This window comes from Rhinolophus ferrumequinum, chromosome 6 (genome assembly GCF_004115265.2).
Source record: "Rhinolophus ferrumequinum isolate MPI-CBG mRhiFer1 chromosome 6, mRhiFer1_v1.p, whole genome shotgun sequence".
Lineage (NCBI taxonomy): Eukaryota > Metazoa > Chordata > Mammalia > Chiroptera > Rhinolophidae > Rhinolophus > Rhinolophus ferrumequinum.
In genome coordinates, this window is record NC_046289.1 from 21,844,861 (window position 1) to 21,864,883 (window position 20,023).

General features: G+C 56.3%; 2 protein-coding genes across 9 annotated transcripts in view; one reads left to right on the forward strand and one right to left on the reverse strand.

The window, feature by feature from the left end:
* The first annotated feature begins 1,662 nt into the window (after window positions 1-1,662).
* On the forward strand, window positions 1,663-6,740 carry NGB (neuroglobin). Its single transcript, XM_033108915.1, has 4 exons — window positions 1,663-1,935; window positions 3,429-3,540; window positions 4,179-4,298; window positions 5,657-6,740. Exons 1-4 carry the CDS (start codon window positions 1,847-1,849, stop codon window positions 5,789-5,791), a joined length of 456 nt encoding a protein of 151 aa, XP_032964806.1. The 5' UTR covers window positions 1,663-1,846; the 3' UTR covers window positions 5,792-6,740.
* Window positions 6,741-17,885: 11,145 nt separating this feature from the next.
* Window positions 17,886-20,023, reverse strand: part of TMEM63C (transmembrane protein 63C) — a 112,230-nt gene continuing 110,092 nt past the window's right edge. For all 8 annotated transcript variants that reach the window (XM_033107837.1, XM_033107835.1, XM_033107834.1 and 5 more), the window contains one exon: window positions 17,886-19,197. In XM_033107837.1, coding sequence (XP_032963728.1) covers window positions 18,997-19,197 — 201 coding nt within the window. In that variant the 3' untranslated portion in view covers window positions 17,886-18,996. The remainder of the gene's footprint in view (window positions 19,198-20,023) is intronic.

Consider the following 20,023-nt stretch of genomic DNA (forward strand, 5'->3'; position numbering starts at 1 on the left):
CCCGTCCAAAGGGGAAAGGAGGCATGAAGGGTCCTGAAAATAGACTATTGTCAGGAAGTGCAAATGGGTGGAGTGGGAAGCCTTTGATGAGCCAGGTGGCCTGCATACAGCAGCGGGCATCTGGGCACTGAAAGAAGGTAAAGGTTGATGGAGACGTGCCCTTCCCCTGTGACCTGTCTGCAGGGCCACGGGATACCAAGCTGCAAGTCTAGTCCCTGAATACCCTTAGCCATGCCCCTTCAGCCCCCGAACCTTTGTGATCTTATGTGAGGAGCCATTGAACTCTGAAGACACAAACCTGGCTGCCTTACAGCCTTGCACTCCGCTCCAGCTCAGAGACCCCAGAGATGTGTGGGGAGATGGGGAAGGGGAACAGGAGGTACTGAAACTCCTGGGTCCCTGTAAGGGTGAGAGCGGCTAGATGGTTTCATTGGGCTTGGGTGCATGACACAAGAGTTCTGCTGAGGCCCTTAGTCCTCATTTGGGGCCAGAAGGAGAAGTTCTAGAAGGCAAGGACTCCACACTCCCTGCCTAGCACAGAGCTGGCCGTGGACCCACAACCCGTTCATAACCGATGGCCCCAGCTGTATCCATGCCCACATTGTATCCATGGAAACAAAGGAGATGGACTGAGGCTTCTAGAGACCTTGATACCCAACCCCGCTGTACACTAAGTACAGCTGAGGAAACTGAAAGAAGTGGACAGACTGAGAGGAGATGGCTCAGACACTTGCAAATAATGATAAATGAGGGTGAAAATAGGCTTGCTCTCCCAAACCTGGGCCACTACACTGAGCTGGAGCTCGAGGAACTTCCATGTTTGAAAGAGAAAAAATATAAGTCTAAATGACAGGTGACCAACTTCACACTCAAATGGCAAGCATGAGATTCCCTTCCTGAGCTTGTATTTTGTAACATAAATAGTACTTCTATATAAACTTTTTAAAAAGTCCATTAAAAATTGTGGGATAGTAGGATGTTGGAGCTTCACTCCCTCAGCATCCAGGTAGTGTAACGCCCACAGCTGCTATACCTGAGGCGCCACCCACCCTGGCCAAGCAGAGCGGGGTGATAACTACAGTCCACAGATCTCTAAAGATGGAGTCTTAGGAAAACCCATGCCTAGCTGGCCCTGTCCCTAAGGCAGAGAGCCCAGGTGGCCCCCAAGGTGTGGGGGTGCCTCAGTCAGATCCAGAACTAGGGCAGAGTGCACTCCCAGCCTCAGCCTGGTCATACAGGTAGGTGGCCTGGCATCCCGACCTCCAACCCAAGGGGGTGGTAAACTCAAATGCTTCCAGGCACCGTTTGAGTAAGGCTTGTGCCGAGGTGGCTCCTGCGGAGCCTACCCAAGGCGACCAAATTCTACACAGTGCCTTAACTAGTAGGTGGTAATGTTACCACTCGTTTCCAGGTGAGAAGCAGGTCCGGGGAGGCTCGATGATTTCTGTTAAGGTGTGAAGCCCGGGCATTTCCCAGGACACCAGGTCGTCTCCGGCCAGAGCCAGTTGTCCGGAGATGCGCGCCTTGATGGACAGAGGGGGCGGAGGCCGCGGTTACTTTGAAGCGCCCCGGTGGGGCGGCGCGGGGCGGGGCGCTCTCGGAGCCACGGGGCGCAGGGTGCAGCAGCCGGAGCAGGGGCCCCAGAAGCGCCAGCGGGGCTGGCAGGGTTGGGGTGCTTCTACCTAGGACGGCGGAAGGAGTGGTGGTTGGATCCCGCCCGGACGAGACTCAGGGGCCGCGGGGGTTGCAGAGTGGCCGGCGTCGCCGCTGAGATGTCGTGGCACGTGCGGTGACGGTGCCCGCGCCCCGAGGGTACCAGTCTTGCGCCTCGCGTCCCTGGGCGAGCATGGAGCGCCCGGAGCCCGAGCTGATCCGGCAGAGCTGGCGGGCGGTGAGCAGCAGCCCGCTGGAGCATGGCACAGTGTTATTCGCCAGGTGAGGGTGGCCTGAGCGCCCCGGGGGCGACGGGGCGGGAGCCCTCACCGGGAATGGGTTCCAGGAGGCTGGCCGGCTGCCTCGGCGGTGGGACACCTGCAGCTGTGCGCCAGAGGCAAGCGGCGACGGTGGCGCAGCCCCTTCTGCTCTTCACCCGGCAGTGGGCTCGGCGTGTGGCCAGCGCCACACACTCACTCCCAACCTGGCTGGCCCGGGGCGGGCGGGTTCCTCACCGATCTTACACTCGGGCCAGCAGACGCCAGCCCCGCGTTGCGCCTCCTCCCCGGCTCTGTGCCTCCTCTGTCTGTTCCTTGGATGGTGACTCCAGGGGTGCCGACTGCTGCCGGGAAGAGGAGACGGGGCCGTTCCCAGGGCACACGAGGGGAGGGTGTGGGGCGCCTGGCTGGTGGGGCACGGGTCTGGGCACCAGGAGAGTGCACTTCCAGCAATGAACCAAAGGAAAGGACCAGGCTAGACAGAGACTGCCAGGGAAGGGATGACAGATGCTCAATTCTCACTACTAGGGAGAGGGCTAAGGCACAGCCCAGAACCGGATGGGGAGACCAGTCTTCAACCTCAACTGGAGGGTCTCTCCGAAACTCCTCTGCCATCACCAAAGAGGCAAGGGTCCCTTTCACCATGGTTTTTCAGGATCCTTGGCTCCCTAAGCCAGCCCAGAACTTCTGAGGAAGCTTTGCAAAATCTCCCCCTCCCCCACCCCCCCACCCCACCCCACCCCTGACGAAAAGGGAAATAAATTCACCGAGTTACATAAAACCCTGATGAGCCCTCCCAGATGTAGCTGAGAGTGTCAGCTTGTGCCTCCCAGCTGTCCCCAAGCCCACTATTTTTTCAGGCACCCTCTATGGTTCTGCTGCTCCCAAGCTGTGGGACCTTAGGCAAGTTACTTAACCTCTCTGGGCTTCTGTTTCCTCTATAAAATCGGGATAACAGTTGTACCCACTGCTTCGGATTGTGAGAAATGCACAACTTAACCATATGTAAAGTACGCGATGCTCAGTAAGTGTGAGGAGGTCTTAATACTGTTCTTAATCATCGCTGGCCATAGCCCCCTCCCCAACACCTCCCCGCAACCCGCCCCAGGAGACGTGAGATGAGCCTGGGAGATTGTGAGCTAGGAATGGGAAGGGGGAGGGGGAGAGAGAGAGAGAGAGAGAGAGAGAGAGAGAGAGAGAGAGAGATTTCCTCTTTCCACAGTGTTAACTCCAGGCTTCCTGTTCCAGCACCCCTCAACTGTTTATGGAGGGGCTGCTACATGCTGGGTCCTAGAGTGACCTGGGCACACATGCTCTTTCTAGGAAGAAGACATCAGCAAAGCTGGTGAAGGGGTCAGTGCCAGGTTGGAGGGTGTGCTATAGTTTGCAGCCGAAACTCTGGCCCACCCTCATTCCCAACGCGGGCAGCCAGGGCTCTCGGGGCTGCGGCGTGCAGGGGCTAACACCCAGGGCTGACACCTGGGCCTCCCCCAACAGGCTGCTTGACCTGGAGCCTGACCTACTGCCCTTCTTCCAGTACAACTGCCGCCAGTTCTCCAGCACAGAGGACTGCCTCTCCTCCCCCGAGTTCCTGGACCACATCAGGAAGGTGAGGGAAAGACGGAGCCGGCGTGGCCTCTGGGATCCAGCAGAACACCTTCCTGGGGGAGAACGAGAGCCTAGGGTTAGGGAAAATGATTTCTGTTTTCTGCCCTGGGCCTGGTCTTACTCCCCTCCTTCTGCTCCCTCACACCAGGGGCATCTGCTCCTTTCCCTCTGTGCTGAGCTGGCCCCGTCTGCAGCACCACGGTGGGCTTTCTCCCCTACCCTGTGCTCAGCCAGCTGGTCCCAGCTGTCATTGCCCTCAGCCTTGTCCCCTGGCTCTTGGAGGTGGTGTTGGGCCATCTGCCTATGAAAACCAAGATGGGATAGATGGGGTTTCCTTAGAGACTCTCATCTCTCACGGGGCCTCAGTTTCCCCTCGTCCCAGGCAGACACTGTTCTGCAGGCATGTTTAGGGCTTCGACTCCCTCAGAAGAGAGGGGCTTCCTTCATGGTGTCACATTAGTGGCTTGGTCACCACACGTTAACAATACGCAAACACAGATTGCTTTCCATTTCTGATCCTCAAAAAATGAGGGTCCTGGTGATTTCTCTTACCTCCAGTTGGGACCCCTAGGTTCTGGACTGGGCTTGTGAGCAGAGGGGTTGCTCTGGCCTGTTTCAGTGTTCCCTTGGCTCTGGCAGGTGATGCTCGTGATTGACACTGCGGTGACCAATGTGGAGGACCTGTCCTCGCTGGAGGGCTACCTTACAGGCCTGGGCAAGAAGCACCGTGCTGTGGGCGTCAAGCTCAGCTCCTTCTCGGTGGGTAAAGGGGCTCTTCCTCTCTCTGCAGCTCCTCAACTGAGGCCACCCGTCTCTCCCAGCCCTCCCCTGCCTCCCCGTTCCTATACCCTCAGATGACCAGGGCTCGGGCCTGCATCTGGTACTTACCTGCTGTGTGACCCTGGTGCTGCCTTGCCCTCTCTGAGCCTCCAGTTTTTCCTTCTCTGGTATGGCTTCTTTTAGAACCATAGAAAGGTAAAGATTAGCTTCTCTGCTCAGTTTTCTACTGCTGTGTATAAGACCATCCCAAACAAACAACGATTTCTGATTTCTCTGGGCTCCGCGGGGTGGTTCCGTTCCGCGTGGTGTGGCTGGAGTCACTCATGCAGTGCATTCAGCTGGGAGCTCATCTGGGGCTGGAATGGCCAGGATAGCCTGTCATCCTGGGGGTCTCTCTTCCTGCGGCCTCATCACTTGGTAGTCAGCTGAGCTCCTGTACAGAGTAGCAGCTGAGTCTAAGAGGGTGTGTTCCAAGAGGACCAGCCTGGGTAGGCAAGTGCTTTTCTGGACTCTGCTTGCATAAGTAACTCTTGCTAATGTCCCATTGGCCAAAGCCAGGCAGACAGATGAGACCAGTGTCAAGGTGGAGGGCCCCTACTCAAGGTGAGGTTCACTGGGGGCCACTGACGTGAGTCTACCACGTAGTCCAGTCACCTTGCCAGATGGGAAGCCCCTTGGAAAGGGACCGGGTTTGTCTTGTTCCCTCTATCCCCTGCATTAGCACAATGCCTGGTCTTCAGCGGCTATTCAATAAGCATTTGTGGCATAAATGAAAGCCATTTTTATTGCTGAAGGCTTACTGTGTACAGATGCTGTGCTAAGAGCTTTTTATAGATGATCTCATTAAATCATTTCAACAACCCAATGAATTGGAACTTTTTCACTTTCTCTGTCTTACTTATTAAGCAACAGAGGCTCAGAGAGTGTACATAACTTGCTCGAGGTCACATAGCTAATAAACAGTAGAGTCATAAAGTGAACTTAGGTCCGTCTGGTCACAGGGCCTGGGCTTTTAGCCCCATGGACGCTGCCCTTGCAGAGGAGAAAACTGAGGCCGGGGACAATGACTGCCGGTCTGAGCTGGGGGTCACCCAGCGAGGCTGGGAGTGTAATGAAATACTTTGTTCACTAGAAAGCCTCAAATTTAATGGGGAAGATGGGCACAATGTGGTACCCAAGGATTGGGGCAGAATCCTGCTCAGGAAGCAGAGACCCTGTGCAGGAGAGAAGAAAGGCCCAGGAGCCCTCACCAGCCCCCGGCTTCAGTTTTCTCACCAGTGGAATGCAGTGACGCCTTCCTGCCTTCGGGAATGACACGGCGCTCCTTGCCTCTGCAGACGGTGGGTGAGTCTCTGCTCTACATGCTGGAGAAGTGCCTGGGTCCCGCCTTCACACAAGCCACCAGGGCCGCCTGGAGCCAGCTCTATGGGGCCGTAGTACAGGCCATGAGTCGAGGCTGGGATGGCGAGTGAGAGGCAGCTCCTGCCAGGGCCTCCACCTGGCAGCCTCCGTTTGTCTGCGTCTGCTTGTGGGTCTGTGTCTGTTGTAGCCCAGGCTCTCCTAGGCCTCCCTGTGTCTTGGTCCTTATCCCCTTGGCCATACTGGACAGGTGACGGAGTAGGGCTGGGTCTCCATCTCCCCCACCCCCCAACTCCCACGTAAGTGTAGGTACGGGGGTGGGGGTGGCTTTTCCTTCAGGAAGGGTCTTCTGGATCCCCCTCCTCACCCCCCGCCCCGTCCCCAGTAGCTCCTCCCTGCCTGTCTTATTTCCCCTCTGGCATCCCTTCTGCTGCCATGAGGAGGAGCAGCATTTTGGTGGCACAGATGGCATGGGGCCGGGAACATATAGGGCTTTGAGGGAATGGGCGCTTCTCTCAGCGACCCTTGGGTGAGCCTGAGCCACGTCGGGAGAGGAACGGCTGAGCTCTGGACACCTTCCCATCTCGCCTGCCTTATGCTTTTCTCTCCCAGGGGTGTTTGCTCTTCACCAGGAGGAAGAAGGGACACTTAGCCTCCCGGTGGAATCACAGACAGGTCATCGGGAGCACCGCTGAGGAAGGGAGAGGTGCCCTGGGATGTGAGAGGGCTCACTGGGGTCTCAGAGTCCTACTCTGATGTCACCTGACAGAGTACTTTGTCTTTTGCAGTATGTCCCTTTCCCTCACTCAGCACTTCTGGTGGGAGTGCCCTCATTCTTGCTCTGTAAGAACAAGTTAGCCAGTGGGACAGGGTGAAGCTGTGGAAGGCCAAGGAAGTAGGGGTGACTCCGTTCCAGAGAGCCCTGAGTTCCTCACCACCCCCTCCAGCAGGGCCTGGGGCTCGTCTCCCGACCCTCCTTTCTGCCTCTGCCTACATCGACTGTGAACCCACAACTCCCCAACTTTTCTACCCAGTGTGTCCCTGTTCTTAGGCAGGTGGAGAGATGAGAAAGCAGCAGGAGAGGCCCTTTGCCCTCACCCTGAGCTGTCTGCACTTTTATCTTTTGCTCCGTGCTATGCTTGTATAAACTCATGAGGAATAAACCTGTTCTGCATACTTCTCTGACCCTCCCGGACTGGTCTTTTCTTGGGTGTCAACTTGTGCCAGATGAAGCCCAGGGTGATGAACCCAGGGTGGGAGGATGGGCTCAGGAGGGCCAAGGCTAGAGTGGGTGGAAAAGAAGGGAGAGGCCAGGGGAAGCCAAGCCAGTGGCTGAGACGGAGCTAGGCATCTGTGGTGGTAAGTGCCTGTCATAGCACCAAACCCAGTTATTCTTCCTGCTGAGAGCTGGACTACATTTCCCAGCCTCCCTTGCGATTTGGTGGGTCATGTGACCAAGTTGGTCCCATTGGAATGTGTGGACATGTGTGCCACTCCCACCCCGCGGGCGCTCCTCTGTGGTCTGTCATTCTTCGGCCAGCTTGATGCAGATCTCACAGTGAATTTGAAGGCCATGAATTGAATGTGACAGAGCCACAGGTAGAAAGACCCTGGGTCCCTGAGTCACTGCTTGGCGGAGAGAGCCCACTAATCAGAAGTGCCTGGTGGGGCCCAGGTCCTTCCCCAGCATGTAGAGCAGGGACTCACCCATTTTGAATTTTATAGGAAAGAGACATAAACTTCTATTGTGTTTGTGCCATTATGCATTTGGGGCTTGGTCTTGGTTTGTTACGACACATGCCCACACTAATCCAGAGACCCGGGAGCCCACCTGCTGGTAAACGAGGTGAGGCCAGGGCTGGGAATAGTCCAGGTGCCAGGACAGCAGTAAAGGGCACCAAAGACTCTGAGGAAAGCTTGTAGACCCTCCTGGGAGGGGAAGGTGCCAAGCTCAGGGCATTAAATTGGTTAACCTGGCATGTACATTGGAGTTGAAGAGCAGGTGTGAGTGAGTGTGTGTGTTCCGGAGGAGCAGGCAGACAGGGTAGGGAGACAGCCAGGGACTGGGCAGAGAGCAGCCTTAAGAGTGGGCATTATGTGAACAGGCTCCGGTTAACCCCACATGCTCCTGGCCTCTAGGTGGGGGTCCTGGAGCTGGGCTGTGAGTGGCTGGAAGGGCTGCCCACGGGCTGCTGCCCTCACCCTCAGGCTTCAGTTTTCTCGCCAAGACCAATGTTGCAGGTGCCAGCGGAACCTCCCCAGCTCCCAACTGCGCTCAGATGGCCAGGCCTGCAGCCGTGTGACTGCAGACCTTGGGTCTGGAGCATGTTAGGAATGCTTTGCCCACTGTGGGAGTTTTGCCCACCGGAAGCTTTTTTTTTTTTTCTCGAGCCCCACAGTCTCCACTGAGATAGGGCTTCTTCTGCTGTGTGATCCGACTCAGGAAGCCATGACTGGTCTATGGCTGTTGAATGTCTGATACCCACTCAGGTGATTGGAGTGACCTGGCTTTGGAAAGGCCAACAGCCTCCTCTGACCTGGGTGCTTTTCACCTAAGCATGAGTGCTTTTCACCTCTCTTGAAGGCCACTCTTCTGTTTGTGCATGGGTACGTGTGTGTGTGTGTGTGTGTGGGGGGGGGTCCTCCTGCCCTAGTCCCGGTCTCGGCCCTGCAATCCTGTCTCCTGTATTCCTCCCCCATGTATCAGCCCACGTGTCCTGTCTGATACAAAGAACCACCCCACTCTACACCCGTCCTCTCTTCAGCTACAGTCCTATTTCTTTCTTTCTATTTTTTTAAAAGATCTGATTTCATTCTTTATTTTTTTATTATTATTATTTTTTTAGATTTTATTGGGGCAGGGGAACAGGACTTTATTGGGGAACAGTGTGTACTTCCAGGACTTTTTCCAAGTCAAGTTGTCCTTTCAGTCTTAGTTGTGGAGGGCGCAGCTCAGCTCCAGGTCCAGTTGCCGTTGTTAGTTGCAGGGGGCGCAGCCCACCATCCCTTGCGGGAGTCAAGTAGTCGAACCAGCAACCTTGTGATTGAGAGCCCACTGGCCCATGTGGGAATCAAACAGGCAACCTTCGGCGTTAGGAGCACGGAGCTGCGACCGCCTGAGCCACCGGGCTGGCCCGAGCTACAGTCCTATTTCTTTACCTCCTTTGATAGCAAAACTCTTCAAAAGAGTTGTCTTTCCTGGCCATTTTCATTTTCTCACTCCTAGGAGCAGACTGGAACCTATTTCATGTCCACCCCTAATCACCAACAACCTCCATCCTGCTGCCATCAGGATCACATCTCCATCCGTATCTTGCTCTTCTGCTCAGCAGCACTCGGAAGAGTTGACCACTCTTTTCTTTATTTGTAAACTTGTTATTATGGAAAAATGTTCTCATACACAAAAATCAGACCCTAGTGAATCTCCGTTAGCCTTGTGGGGACAGAGCCCCAAAAAGCAGTTTCCAGGCTCTCGGCCTCACATAGAAAGGTGCTGGCTCAGGTAGTAAATGGCCATCAACTGTAATTGGATGGCCATCAGCTGTGGCTAGTTGGCCGTCAGCTGTAACCAGTGAGCCATTGGCCACTAATATAACTGCCGTGGCTACGCTAGAAGCAAATGGGGGCTAGCAAGAAGATGGTGGCTGAGCCTGCAAGCGGCGCAGTGAGGGTTGCAAACAGTGTGGCTCCTGGTTCCTGTGTCTCCAACCCAGCCGCCAGAGAGAGTATAGTGGTGTGACGCCCCTACCTATGGCTCCGTGGGTGTTCCTTTTTGGCCTCACCATGTCCTGCGTTCTTATGTGGGGACCGGGAGCAGAGACCCTGTAGGCCGCCCCGCACGACACATGGCACAGCGAGCAGGGTCTCCTGCATGACAAATGGCGCAGTGAGCAGGGTACGGTGTCAGCCAAAGCTCTCCGAAGGACGGTGGAGCAGTTTGTGTGTATGAACACTCAGTCTCAGGAAGACCAGGAGGAGCAGCTGCCGGAGAGCTGGACCCCCGTGGAGTGGTGGGAAGACATGGCCGGTTCCCCAACCAGCAGAGGCCGGAGAAAGTGAGGGTTGTTGCGGCCCCGTGGGCTGGGAAGTGCTTGCTGAGGCAGCCCGGATGCAGGACTTGTAGTCCCAGGAGGAAAGGCTTGCTGAGTCCTCCGTGGGAGCTGAGGGTGAGGTCAAGGTCATCCCTCATCCCCGGACAGCCCTGGCGAATGACTATGGGGAATTGCCTTCCATCCCTAATTTAATGGAATTAGGACCGCTTGACTGTTTGGGAACCTACCACCATGTAGTGGAACTGGTGGATATTTGCTTTTGTGTCTTGACCGGCCGCCATCGAGAATATGTAAGCACCTTGACTGTGAGCTGCTGTTGTTGCAGCACGGTACCCTGAGAGGCCCAGAGAGAGTGGCAGTGCCCTGAGAGCCCTGGCTGTGTCCAGGAAGTCTGGCTGTGTCCAGAGAGAGTGGCAGTGCCCTGAGAGGCCCTGGCTGTGTCCAGGAAGTCTGGCTGTGTCCAGAGAGAGTGGCAGTGCCCTGAGAGGCCCTCGTGTGCCTGGGGAGACTAGTGGTACCCTAAGAAGCCCAGAAAGTCTGGCCGTGCCCAGAAGTACTGGTGGTGCCCTGAGAAACCCTGGCTGTGACCAGAGAGCTTGGCTGTGTCCAGGAAATAGCACTCACCTCCAGGATCCTCGCACAGGGCCCCTCGCGGAAGACACTTGTCGCGTAGATTGTGAGGCGAGATCCTGTAGGGGTGGAGTGTGGGGACAGAGCCCCAAAAAGCAGTTTCCAGGCTCTCGGCCTCACATAGAAAGGTGCTGGCTCAGGTAGTAAATGGCCATCAACTGTGATTGGATGGCCATCAGCTGTGGCTAGTTGGCCGTCAGCTGTAACCAGTGAGCCATTGGGCACTAATATAACTGCCGTGGCTAGGCTAGCAAAAAAGTGGGGGCTGGCAAGAAGATGGGGGCTGAGCCTGCAAGCGGCGCAGTGAGGGTTGAGAATTGTGTGGCTCCTGTTTCCTGTGTCTCCAACCCGGCTGCCAGCGAGAGTATAGAGATATGACTCCCCTACTTATGGCTCCGTGGGTGTTCCTTTTTGGCCTCACCATGTCCTGTCGTACTTATGTGGGGAGTGGGAGCAGAGACCCCGCAGGCTGCCCTGCATGACAGACACTCAGTTGCAGGAAGACCAGGAGGAGCAGCTGCCTGAGAGCTGGACCCCCGTGGAGGAGTGGGAAGACATGGCCGGTTCCCCAACCAGCAGAGGCCGGAGAAAGTGAAGGTTGTTGCGGCCCTGTGAGCTGGGAAGTGCTTGCTGAGGCAGCCCAGATGCAGGACTTGTAGTCCCAGGAGGAAAGGCTTGCTGAGTCCTCCGTGGGAGCTGAGGGTGAGGTCAAGGTCATCCCTCATCCCCGGACAGCCCTGGCGAATGACTATGGACTATGGGGAATTGCCTTTCATCCCTGATTTAATGGACCGCTTGACTGTTTGGAAACATACCACCATGTATTGGAACTGGCGGATATTTGCTTTTGTGTCTTAACCGGCCACCATTGAGAATATGTAAGCGCCTTGACTGTGAGCCGCTGTTGTTCCAGCATGGTACCCTGAGAGGCCCAGAGAGAGTGGCAGTGCCCTGAGAGCCCTGGCTGAGCCCAGGAAGTCTGGCTGAGCCCAGAGAGAGTGGCAGTGCCCTGAGAACCCTGGCTGTGTCCAGGAAGTCTGGCTGTGCCCAGAGAGAGTGGCAGTGCCCTGAGAGCCCTGGCTGAGTCCAGAAGGTCTGGCTGTGTCCAGAGAGAGTGGCAGTGCCCTGAGAGGCCCTGGCTGTACCCAGAGAGACTAGTGGTACCCTAAGAAGCCCAGGAAGTCTGGCTGTGCCCAGAAGTACTGGTGGTGCCCTGAGAAACCCTGGCTGTGACCAGAGAGGTTGGCTGTGTCCAGGAAATAGCATTCACCTCCAGGCTCCTCGCACAGGGCCCCTCGCGGAAGACGCTTGTCGCGTAGATTGTGAGGCGAGAGCCTGTAGGGGTGGAGTGTGGGGACAGAGCCCCAAAAAGCAGTTTCCAGGCTCTCGGCCTCACATAGAAAGGTGCTGGCTCAGGTAGTAAATGGCCATCAACTGTGATTGGATGGCCATCAGCTGTGGCTAGTTGGCCGTCAGCTGTAACCAGTGAGCCATTGGCCACTAACATAACTGCCGTGGCTAGGCTAGCAAAAGATGGGGGCTAGCAAGGAGATGGTGGCTGAGCCTGCAAGCAGCACAGTGAGGGTTGAGAATTGTGTGGCTCCTGTTTCCTGTGTCTCCAACCCAGCCGCCAGGGAGACTATAGTGGTGTGACTGCCCTACCTATGGCTCCGTGGGTGTTCCTTTTTGGCCTCACCATGTCCTGCGTTCTTATGTGGGGAGCGGGAGCAGAGACCCCCGCATGTCGCCCCGCACGACACATGGCGCAGCGAGCAGGGTGTACTGCTCTTCATCCAGCATCAATGGTGAGCAACTCAAGATCCCCAACACCCCTCTTATTTTGCTGGAGAGTTTTAAAGCAAATGCCAGGCATCCTGTTCTTTTACCCGTAAAGTCTTCCATATGAACTCCCAGCTGGTACTTTTTTTTTCACCTCTTAACCCATGCCATGGACACACCTACCAAGATGAACAGTATCTCCTCAACATCGTCTAATGCCCAGTCCGTATTCAAATTCCCTTGATGTCTCAAAGGTGTCTTTGTGTAGCTGGCTTGTGCAGCTCAGGATGCAACCAAGGGCCACCCATTGCATCTCGTTGTGTCTCTTAAACCTTTAATTCTCCACCAGCCCTTCTCCCACTCCCCATGCCTTTGATTTGTGGGAGAAACCGGCTTGTTTGTCTAACGGCATGTCCAGCACTATAACTTGGCCAGTGCTGCTTTGTGGCGTCTTTGAACTCACCCCTCTACGTCCTGTGTTTACTGTCAAGTGTGGTTAGAGCTGGGGCGCGCTCCTTCCTCTTTGAGTCCCTATGGGGACAGAGCCCCAGAGAGCAGCTTCCAGGTTCTCGGACTCACGTGGAAAGGTGCTGACTCGGGTAGTAGATGGCTATCTGCTGTGACGAGTTGGCCGTCAGTTGTTACGGGTTAGCCATTACCACTGATATAACTGCCGTGGCTGAGCTAGCAAGTGCGGATTGCAGCTAGCAAGTGGGGTTGGTTGGCAGAGCAGCGGACGGCAGGTTGCGGATCGTGTGGCTCCTGCCACTTGTGTCTCCAGCCCAGCCGCCAGCGAGACCACAGTGGTGTGACTCCATCTATGGCTCCGTGGGTGTTCCCTTTTGGCCTCACCATGTCCTGCGTTCTTGTGCGGGGAGCGGGAGCAGAGACCCCGCCTGACACCCCACATGACAGTCCCTTACTGTCCTTGGCTTTTTGGACACTAGGCTCTCCTGGTTTTCCTCCTTCCTCGCTGCTACTCCTGCTCAGTCTCCGTTGCTGATTCCCTCTTTTACACAGCGATCTCAGCCAGTCCCAGGCTTTAAATACCAACCTCCCCCCCCCCCCGTACTGATGACGCTGACGTTGACATCGCCACCTAACTCTCTTCCACTCCAGGACCGGATCAGGCCACCTGCCCAACACCCCTACGAGGCATCTCAAATGTAACACAACCAAAATAGAACTTGGTGGTTTCCCTGGGCCCGCCCTTCCCGCGTCCTCGGCTTCAGTAAACTAGTTTACCTAGTTCAGGCTGAAGAACTAGGGTCATCCTTACTGCCTTGCTCTCTCTCTGACCCCACATCCAATCCATCCTCAGATCCTATTCTGGATTCTCTACCTCTCCCCTCGTTCACTGTCCCATCCTTGTCTATAAGCTGCCATACTGTCTCTCCTGGATGCCTCCAAGGTGGATTTCTGGTCCACCTGTCCCCACCCAGTGGCTACAGCGATTGCTTCAGTACCTAAGGGGATCGTGTCGCTCCCCTGCTCAGAATCCTCCAGGGGATTCCCATATCATGAGAGTAAACCTCAGAGTCCTAACTGTGGCCTGTGAAGCCCTGTCGGCCCCTCAGACCTCGCCTCTCTGCTCCTGCCTCCCTGGCCTCCCCACCAGTCCTTGGGTCCTGCAGCAGATCGTCCTTGTCCCTTCATGCAGCCTCTACATGCTCACACAGCCCCTCTCACTAGCCTGTCCTGGTTCCCTCCCATCTCCAGGTGCGCCTCCTCCCCTTATCCTGCTTTATTTTTCCTTCAAAGCACTTCTCCCTACCCAAAAGCCCTGATATACGTGGGTTGGTTGCACTTCACAATCTATTGCAGCTGAAATGGGAAGGCTGACAGGAAAGCCACTTTGGGTTCTGTGTTTGGAGCGGAGGGAAGAGAAGATTCTTTAAACTCATGCTGAAGGAGACGCCAGAGTGAGCCGAGGCCCAGTGTGTGTCTGCCCAGCCCACACAGTAGTATTTGCTGCAAAGGAAGATGATTAGGACAGAAGCTGTGCCAGTACTAGGTATTAATCCCTTCTAAGCTGGAAAGCAAGTGTTTGTTTGGGCCTAGCCTTTGATTACCTACCAGGCACCTGACATGGGAGCTCCCAGCAAACTGAGCCCAGCCTATGTACTTGTGGTTGTTTACAGGCTGCAGGGCCACAGTGTGAGGTGCTGAGACTCGCTTCCCCATTCAAGGGACGCAAGGGCTGGGATGGGTTTCCTTACCCACTCGATCCTCCCTGCACATTAGTCAGCTGGAGGGCTTTTGTAAAATAGGGGTGCCTGGGCTGCACCCCAAAGTTTGGTTTGTCCTAGGATGGGCCTGGACATTGGGGTTGTTGAAAATCTCCCAGGAGACTCATTTGCAGCCAGGATGGAGAACCTCAGCCCCGGAGACGAGATGCTGGGCTGCTGGTTGTCAAGGCCGAGGAGCCGTCAAGTGTTCAGAAAATACTCTGTTGAGGAAAGCTGTGAAGGGCCTTCCAGTAAGCTGGGCTCCCCCATGCCTGCCCCACAGCGGACTAGGAAACCTGGAGTTGGGCCTGCATGGAGCTTCCTCGGGACAACCTGAGCCTCTGCCAGCATGATGGCCTTGGGAGAGTGGCGGGAGCCGGCCCTGGAGGTGCCTGTGGCCACCTCACGCTTGGCCTCCTGGACCCAGGGTCCTGCTGCCTCCCCCCCAGCCCTGCAGAGTCCAGCACGGCACCCAGACCAGGTACATCCTCCTCCCAGGCCGCCTGGCCTGCTGAGGACAGAGAAGATGAACCAACCCCGTTCTCCTCAGGGCTTCACATGCGAGGGCCGTAGCCCTCCTTCTTCAGCTTCTTTATCTGTCTTTCTACATCTGTCTCTGCCTGAGCAACGTTCCCTCAGTGGTCTGCTGAACTAAGGAATGGCCCAGGGCCTGTGATCTGGGGGATCCTGGAGCCTGCTGGCCGCTGGAGGAGACCCTGAGAGGCAGCTGTTGTAGCAGGACTTCATGGATCCTAGGAAAAAGCCCCTTGTTCCTATAGCAGCCACCAGCCCAGGCTGGTTCCCAGAAAGTAGGGCACAGCCGCTCCCACCCAGCCAGGGTGGTCTTCATATTTCTCTGTCCCCTGGGAGCAGCCCTTGTGGATTTCAACTGACTTGACTTGGAAAATGATTGCTCTGAGGGGAGAGGAATTAAGGGGACAGGCCCCAAACCCAGGCTCCTGCCATGAGGGCTTTGAAACCATGCCCCCTGATGGACTATGAAAGGTTGATGAGAAGGTCGAGTGGGGGTGCTGGGGAACAGCCCTTGGGCAGCCTGCCCCTGACATTGCTCTCTGTCAGCAGCAGTGGGAGAAGAGGCCCCCCTTACCCTGTTTTCTCTGTTCCCCACCCCCGCCCTGCTGAATCTGCTCTGTTCAGTAATGAGGCAGAGCAGTTGGCCTTGGGTCCTCCTACCCCTACTTTGTGGAGGACCAGGCCAGGGTCATCAAGCTGGCTAGAAGAAGGCCAGGACACATGGCCCCCAGGGCAGGAAGTTTTTCTCCTCCTTGCCACGGTGCAAGAACAGACATTACTAGCCTCTGCTAGCGGGTGTTTCCTGTCCCCTTTAGGCCTGACCTGGCAGCCTCACTTACCTCCCAATGTCCACCCTCTCCTCACTCCCCCGGCCCTCGTGCCGCTGGCTGACGCTGGTGCAGACCTGAGTCCTGCCTGCCACTCTTTCTGGGAGCCTCTCCCTGAAGCCTTCATCTTGTCAAATCCGATGGCTAGTCTGGCCAACGGCCTGCTCTCAGGGCCTAGCATTCACTCACCCCAGGACTTCTGCTGCCAGAGGAGACTGCACTGCTGGATTCCTAGGTAGCGCACAGACCAGAAACTTCTCCCTTACTGCTCAGAGAGCTCTCAGGGTATCCATACCAGAAAGAATGGGGTAGATTCACTCTTGTCTCTCCAGCAGACCAGGCAGCACTTTCCAGGCCTTCCTGTGTGCGAACCGGGGCCATGGAAGTCCTCAGGGGTGAGAGGACCCCATGAGGGGCAGCTCTAGCCCCAGGGGCCAAAGCCTCGAGGTGTGGGGTTCCTGCACAGTGACCTCAGGGAGGTTCAGCTCTTAGCAGCTCTGGCTCCTTCCAGGTGGAGGGAAGGCCCTGCTGGGCGGGTCCAGATACAGAAGCACAGGCCGGCAGAGGTTCGGGGGGATTGTTTATTCAAGGCACAGTCATAGCATTAATAACAAGAAGGTTCGACATTCTGGCACATTCCTTTAGTGGTGGTGGTCAAGGGAAGTCCAAACCTCCCACCTGGGGCCCCAGAGGACGCAATGCTGCTGACAGGTCCTTTGCTTCCAGAAGTATCTGAAGCAGGCAGGCGTGGAGCTGCTCTAGGCCCTCGGGGCGCTTCTCGAGGGCTCTAGGCAATGCCAGGTCCCCCCACTGCAGAGCCAGCTCCCTCCAGAATGGGTCAAATCTGAGAGGGGGTGCTTCAGTGGACGGATGGGGGAGGGGCAGCTGGGAGGTGGGCCAGTGGAGCAGGGTGGAGGCCAATGTGTGAGGCAGGTGTGGGCCGAGAGAGCAGGCTGGAGGGACGGTGCCTGGATGTGGTAGGTAAGGAGCCAACGCCTGCCTACCCTTACACCCCCACAGTGACCAAAGATGGTCGAGTGGCTATGGTGGAGACCTGCCAGTTGCCTGGGTTTCCAGGAAGAGTAGAGAAGTGAGTGGATTCTGGAACTTTCCCAACATTCGCATGCATTCTCTCAGAACCTGATTGCACTTGGCCCAAATTCAGAAGGGGAAGCCCTCAGGCATGCTGCCATGTCATCTGCTGGGACCCTTTCCATATGCAGCTTCCACAGGTTGCCGGGTGGGCAGGGGGAGGACAGAGGAGGGACAACGGCGGAAGTGGAAGCAGCAGGAAGAGTGCAGCAGGGGCTGCAGAGATTAGAGGTAGGTGCCAGCAGGTAGTGCCCAGTGAAGGAGAGCCCACAGGACAGCTTCTGGCAGGAACCCCCCTCCGCCCACACCAGGTCACTCTGGGGGTCAGGCAGGGCCTGGAGCTCCCTGCTGCGGCCCTGACCACCCTACTCTGGAAAGGACCTGTCTCCTTGTGGGCTGATGAAATGCTAGGGGAGGAGGTCCTGGGCATCCTGTGGGGATTTATGAGGGATGACGGGTATAATTCTCTCCTTATTCCCAGCTGGGCCAGGAGCGGGAGAGACTGCCTCCTCTCTAGCAGACTCATGCTCTCTGATAGGATCCTTCAAGCCAAAATCTGGGGGTATGGCAACGTGTGCCCTCTGAGCAGCATTTCCCCTGTGGGGTGAAGCTTGGAACTTCTGGAGCTGGCATGTGGGCAAGGAAGGAGCAGGGATGAGGCCTAGGTGATCTGAGTTCAGGGGCATCCATGTGCTAATACACTCAGGTGTTGTGAGCCTGGGGCCCACCTTTAGCAGCTTAGCTGCAGGGACCTTGACCTTTGGAGGAAGGAGCTCAGGAGAGCTCTAGAGCATGCAGACCCCATTCAGCTTGGCTCACTCTGGTCCCCCGAGGCCCCAGCTGGCCCTTCTCCATGTCCTCCTTTGCTGGGGTGCCCGGTGGTCCTAATGGGGGCCTGTCCCCGGAGGCAGAGGCCTACACCCCCCTTCTTGGGACAAAAGTGCTGGATGTCCCCAGCATTGTTTCTTCTCAGGATTTGACTCATCCAGGCCTCAGGTGGTGGCAGCCCTGGAAGGGCAGCCTATTCCACTAGAAAGGGCTTCTTTGTGGAGAACACAGCCACCCCACCCCTGGCAGGGCATCCACAGGGTCTGAGCCACGATCACCCTGGAGACCACTTGAGTGGTCTTCAGTCCAGAGTGCAAGGTGGCCCTGAGAGGAGAGAAAGGTCCTACTTGGAGGCCAGGGACTGGCCAGTGCTTTCAGTTTGAGGCATGGACGTCTTGCCCTAAGCTGCTGCCCACCGTGGCCATGCTGGGGGCCCAGGCACTGAGGTGGGTAAGAGGCAGGAGCAGCTCTCAGTGGCCGCTCCTCGGCGTTGGGGCTCCTCTCATTAGGCCCTGGGGCTTGAGGAGGTATGCTGATTTCCCACCACCCAACGTCTGGGAGAAGACGCCCTCTGTGAATTCTGCCTCTGTCCTTCCCACCTCATAGTAACCAGGTTTGCCTTCATCAAAATGCACACAGGTCCCGTTTAATGAGCCCCGAGTGACCATGCCCCAGCTACCTTTACAAGAATACAAAGGAGAAGGGTCTCTACCCTGCTGCTCCTGGGGACAATTGTTGAGGGTCACAGGAACAGGAAGGGCATCCGTCACCGCCTCTCAGGTCTAGGGTCCTAGCTGCCCCTTGCTCCGGGGGATGCAGAAACTCTCTTTTTGCAGACCCCCACGCAGGGAAACCTGGATGAGGTAGTCACCTGTCCTGTTAATGAGGCCTGGCACACATACCTTTGCTTCCTCAGATTGCAGGGGAGGGATGGGCCAGGAGTGGGGGCGGGGGTCAGAGCAACAGCAGAAGCTCCTTGGTAGGGCAGCTGGTGGAAGGGTGGAGAAGCCCCTGGAGAGTCTTCGGTGGGCTTCTTTCTGCCTCCTCCCTTATGCACACCTTCTCCATCTGGACCCCAGGAAGGTCCCCCCAGCATTCAGTCTCTGTGCCCAGGGCTTCAGCCAACTCTCCCAAGACATGGTGCTTGCCATCCTGGGGTCCCTCTGCATTGCCTAGCACCTCCCGTTCTAGCTGGTCAGCAGGTCGGGGCCTCCACACAGCCAATGGCCAGGGTAGCAGATGGCTACGCGGGACCTTTCCAAAGTCAGCAGAAGTAGTGGGGAGGTGCAGGACCTGCCCTGGCCGCCACTCCTGGCTGGAGTTGCCAGGTGGAGGCCTCAGGTGCTCGTCAGTGATATTGGCTCTGGCCCTCCAGTTCCAGGCCTTCTTGGAACTGGGCCGAATCCTGCTCCCTTGCAAAGCCCCTCACACTGCTCTCCTCTTCTCCCGCTTCTGGCTCTCTGTTCATGGTGCCGTAGGTGTGCCGGGCTGGGGAAGAGGCTGGGGTGAGGTTCATCTCTGGCTCTTGCAGCACGGTGGCCACATACAGCTGATGGCGACAGAGAGGGGAGAGCGGGGTGAGGTCACAGCTGGGGCAAGGCTCTGGGCACACCCTTCCCCCTTACACCTTAGCCCCGGAGCTCCGCCCCTCCAAGCCACGAGCCTTCCTCCTTCACCTGCACCCCGAGGCCTGGCCCTCCCACCTGCCCAGTTGCTCTTGGTCATTTAATGAGTACCTACGAGCTCCCAGGGCTCTTTAGAACAGGTCTCCTAACTCCTGGTCCACTGTTCCTTCAGCACATGTCATTCATTCGGGTTCCAGGTCAGACTGAAGCCAGCGGTACATGATATTAGGTTCCCCGACGGTAGGGTCTGGAGAAACCCCCCCATTCCTGAGCTAATGTGCTTTTTAATACAGCTTCAGAGGTGCATCCACGACTCCCTCAGGCTGTCACTGCTTAGCCTATGAATCAGGATTTGAAACTGAGACTGCTGTCTGAGGTCTTGGACATGTGACCTGTCAAATCCAGGAACGGTCCCAGGAAAGCCTGGGTTGGGGGTGGGGAGGTAATAGAACAGAGAAACACAGAAAGTATGGGAGATACAGCTGTTTGTCATCCTACGAAGTGGCTTTTAAACCAACTCCTTATTTTGAAAATATTGTGGGATAGAACTAAACTTTTCCTGTAGGAATTCATTTCAGTGAAACCAAACAGCCCTAGTTGATGAGGGAACAATTTTCCTGCAGAAGAATCTAGTCATTTGCGTAACGCCAAAGTAAATCCCTTAGATGACCTTTTAGTCATAAGTAGAAAATTGTAACTGAACAATGGAAGAAGCCAGCTGTCAGCCGCTCATCAGGGAGTCACTTTAGC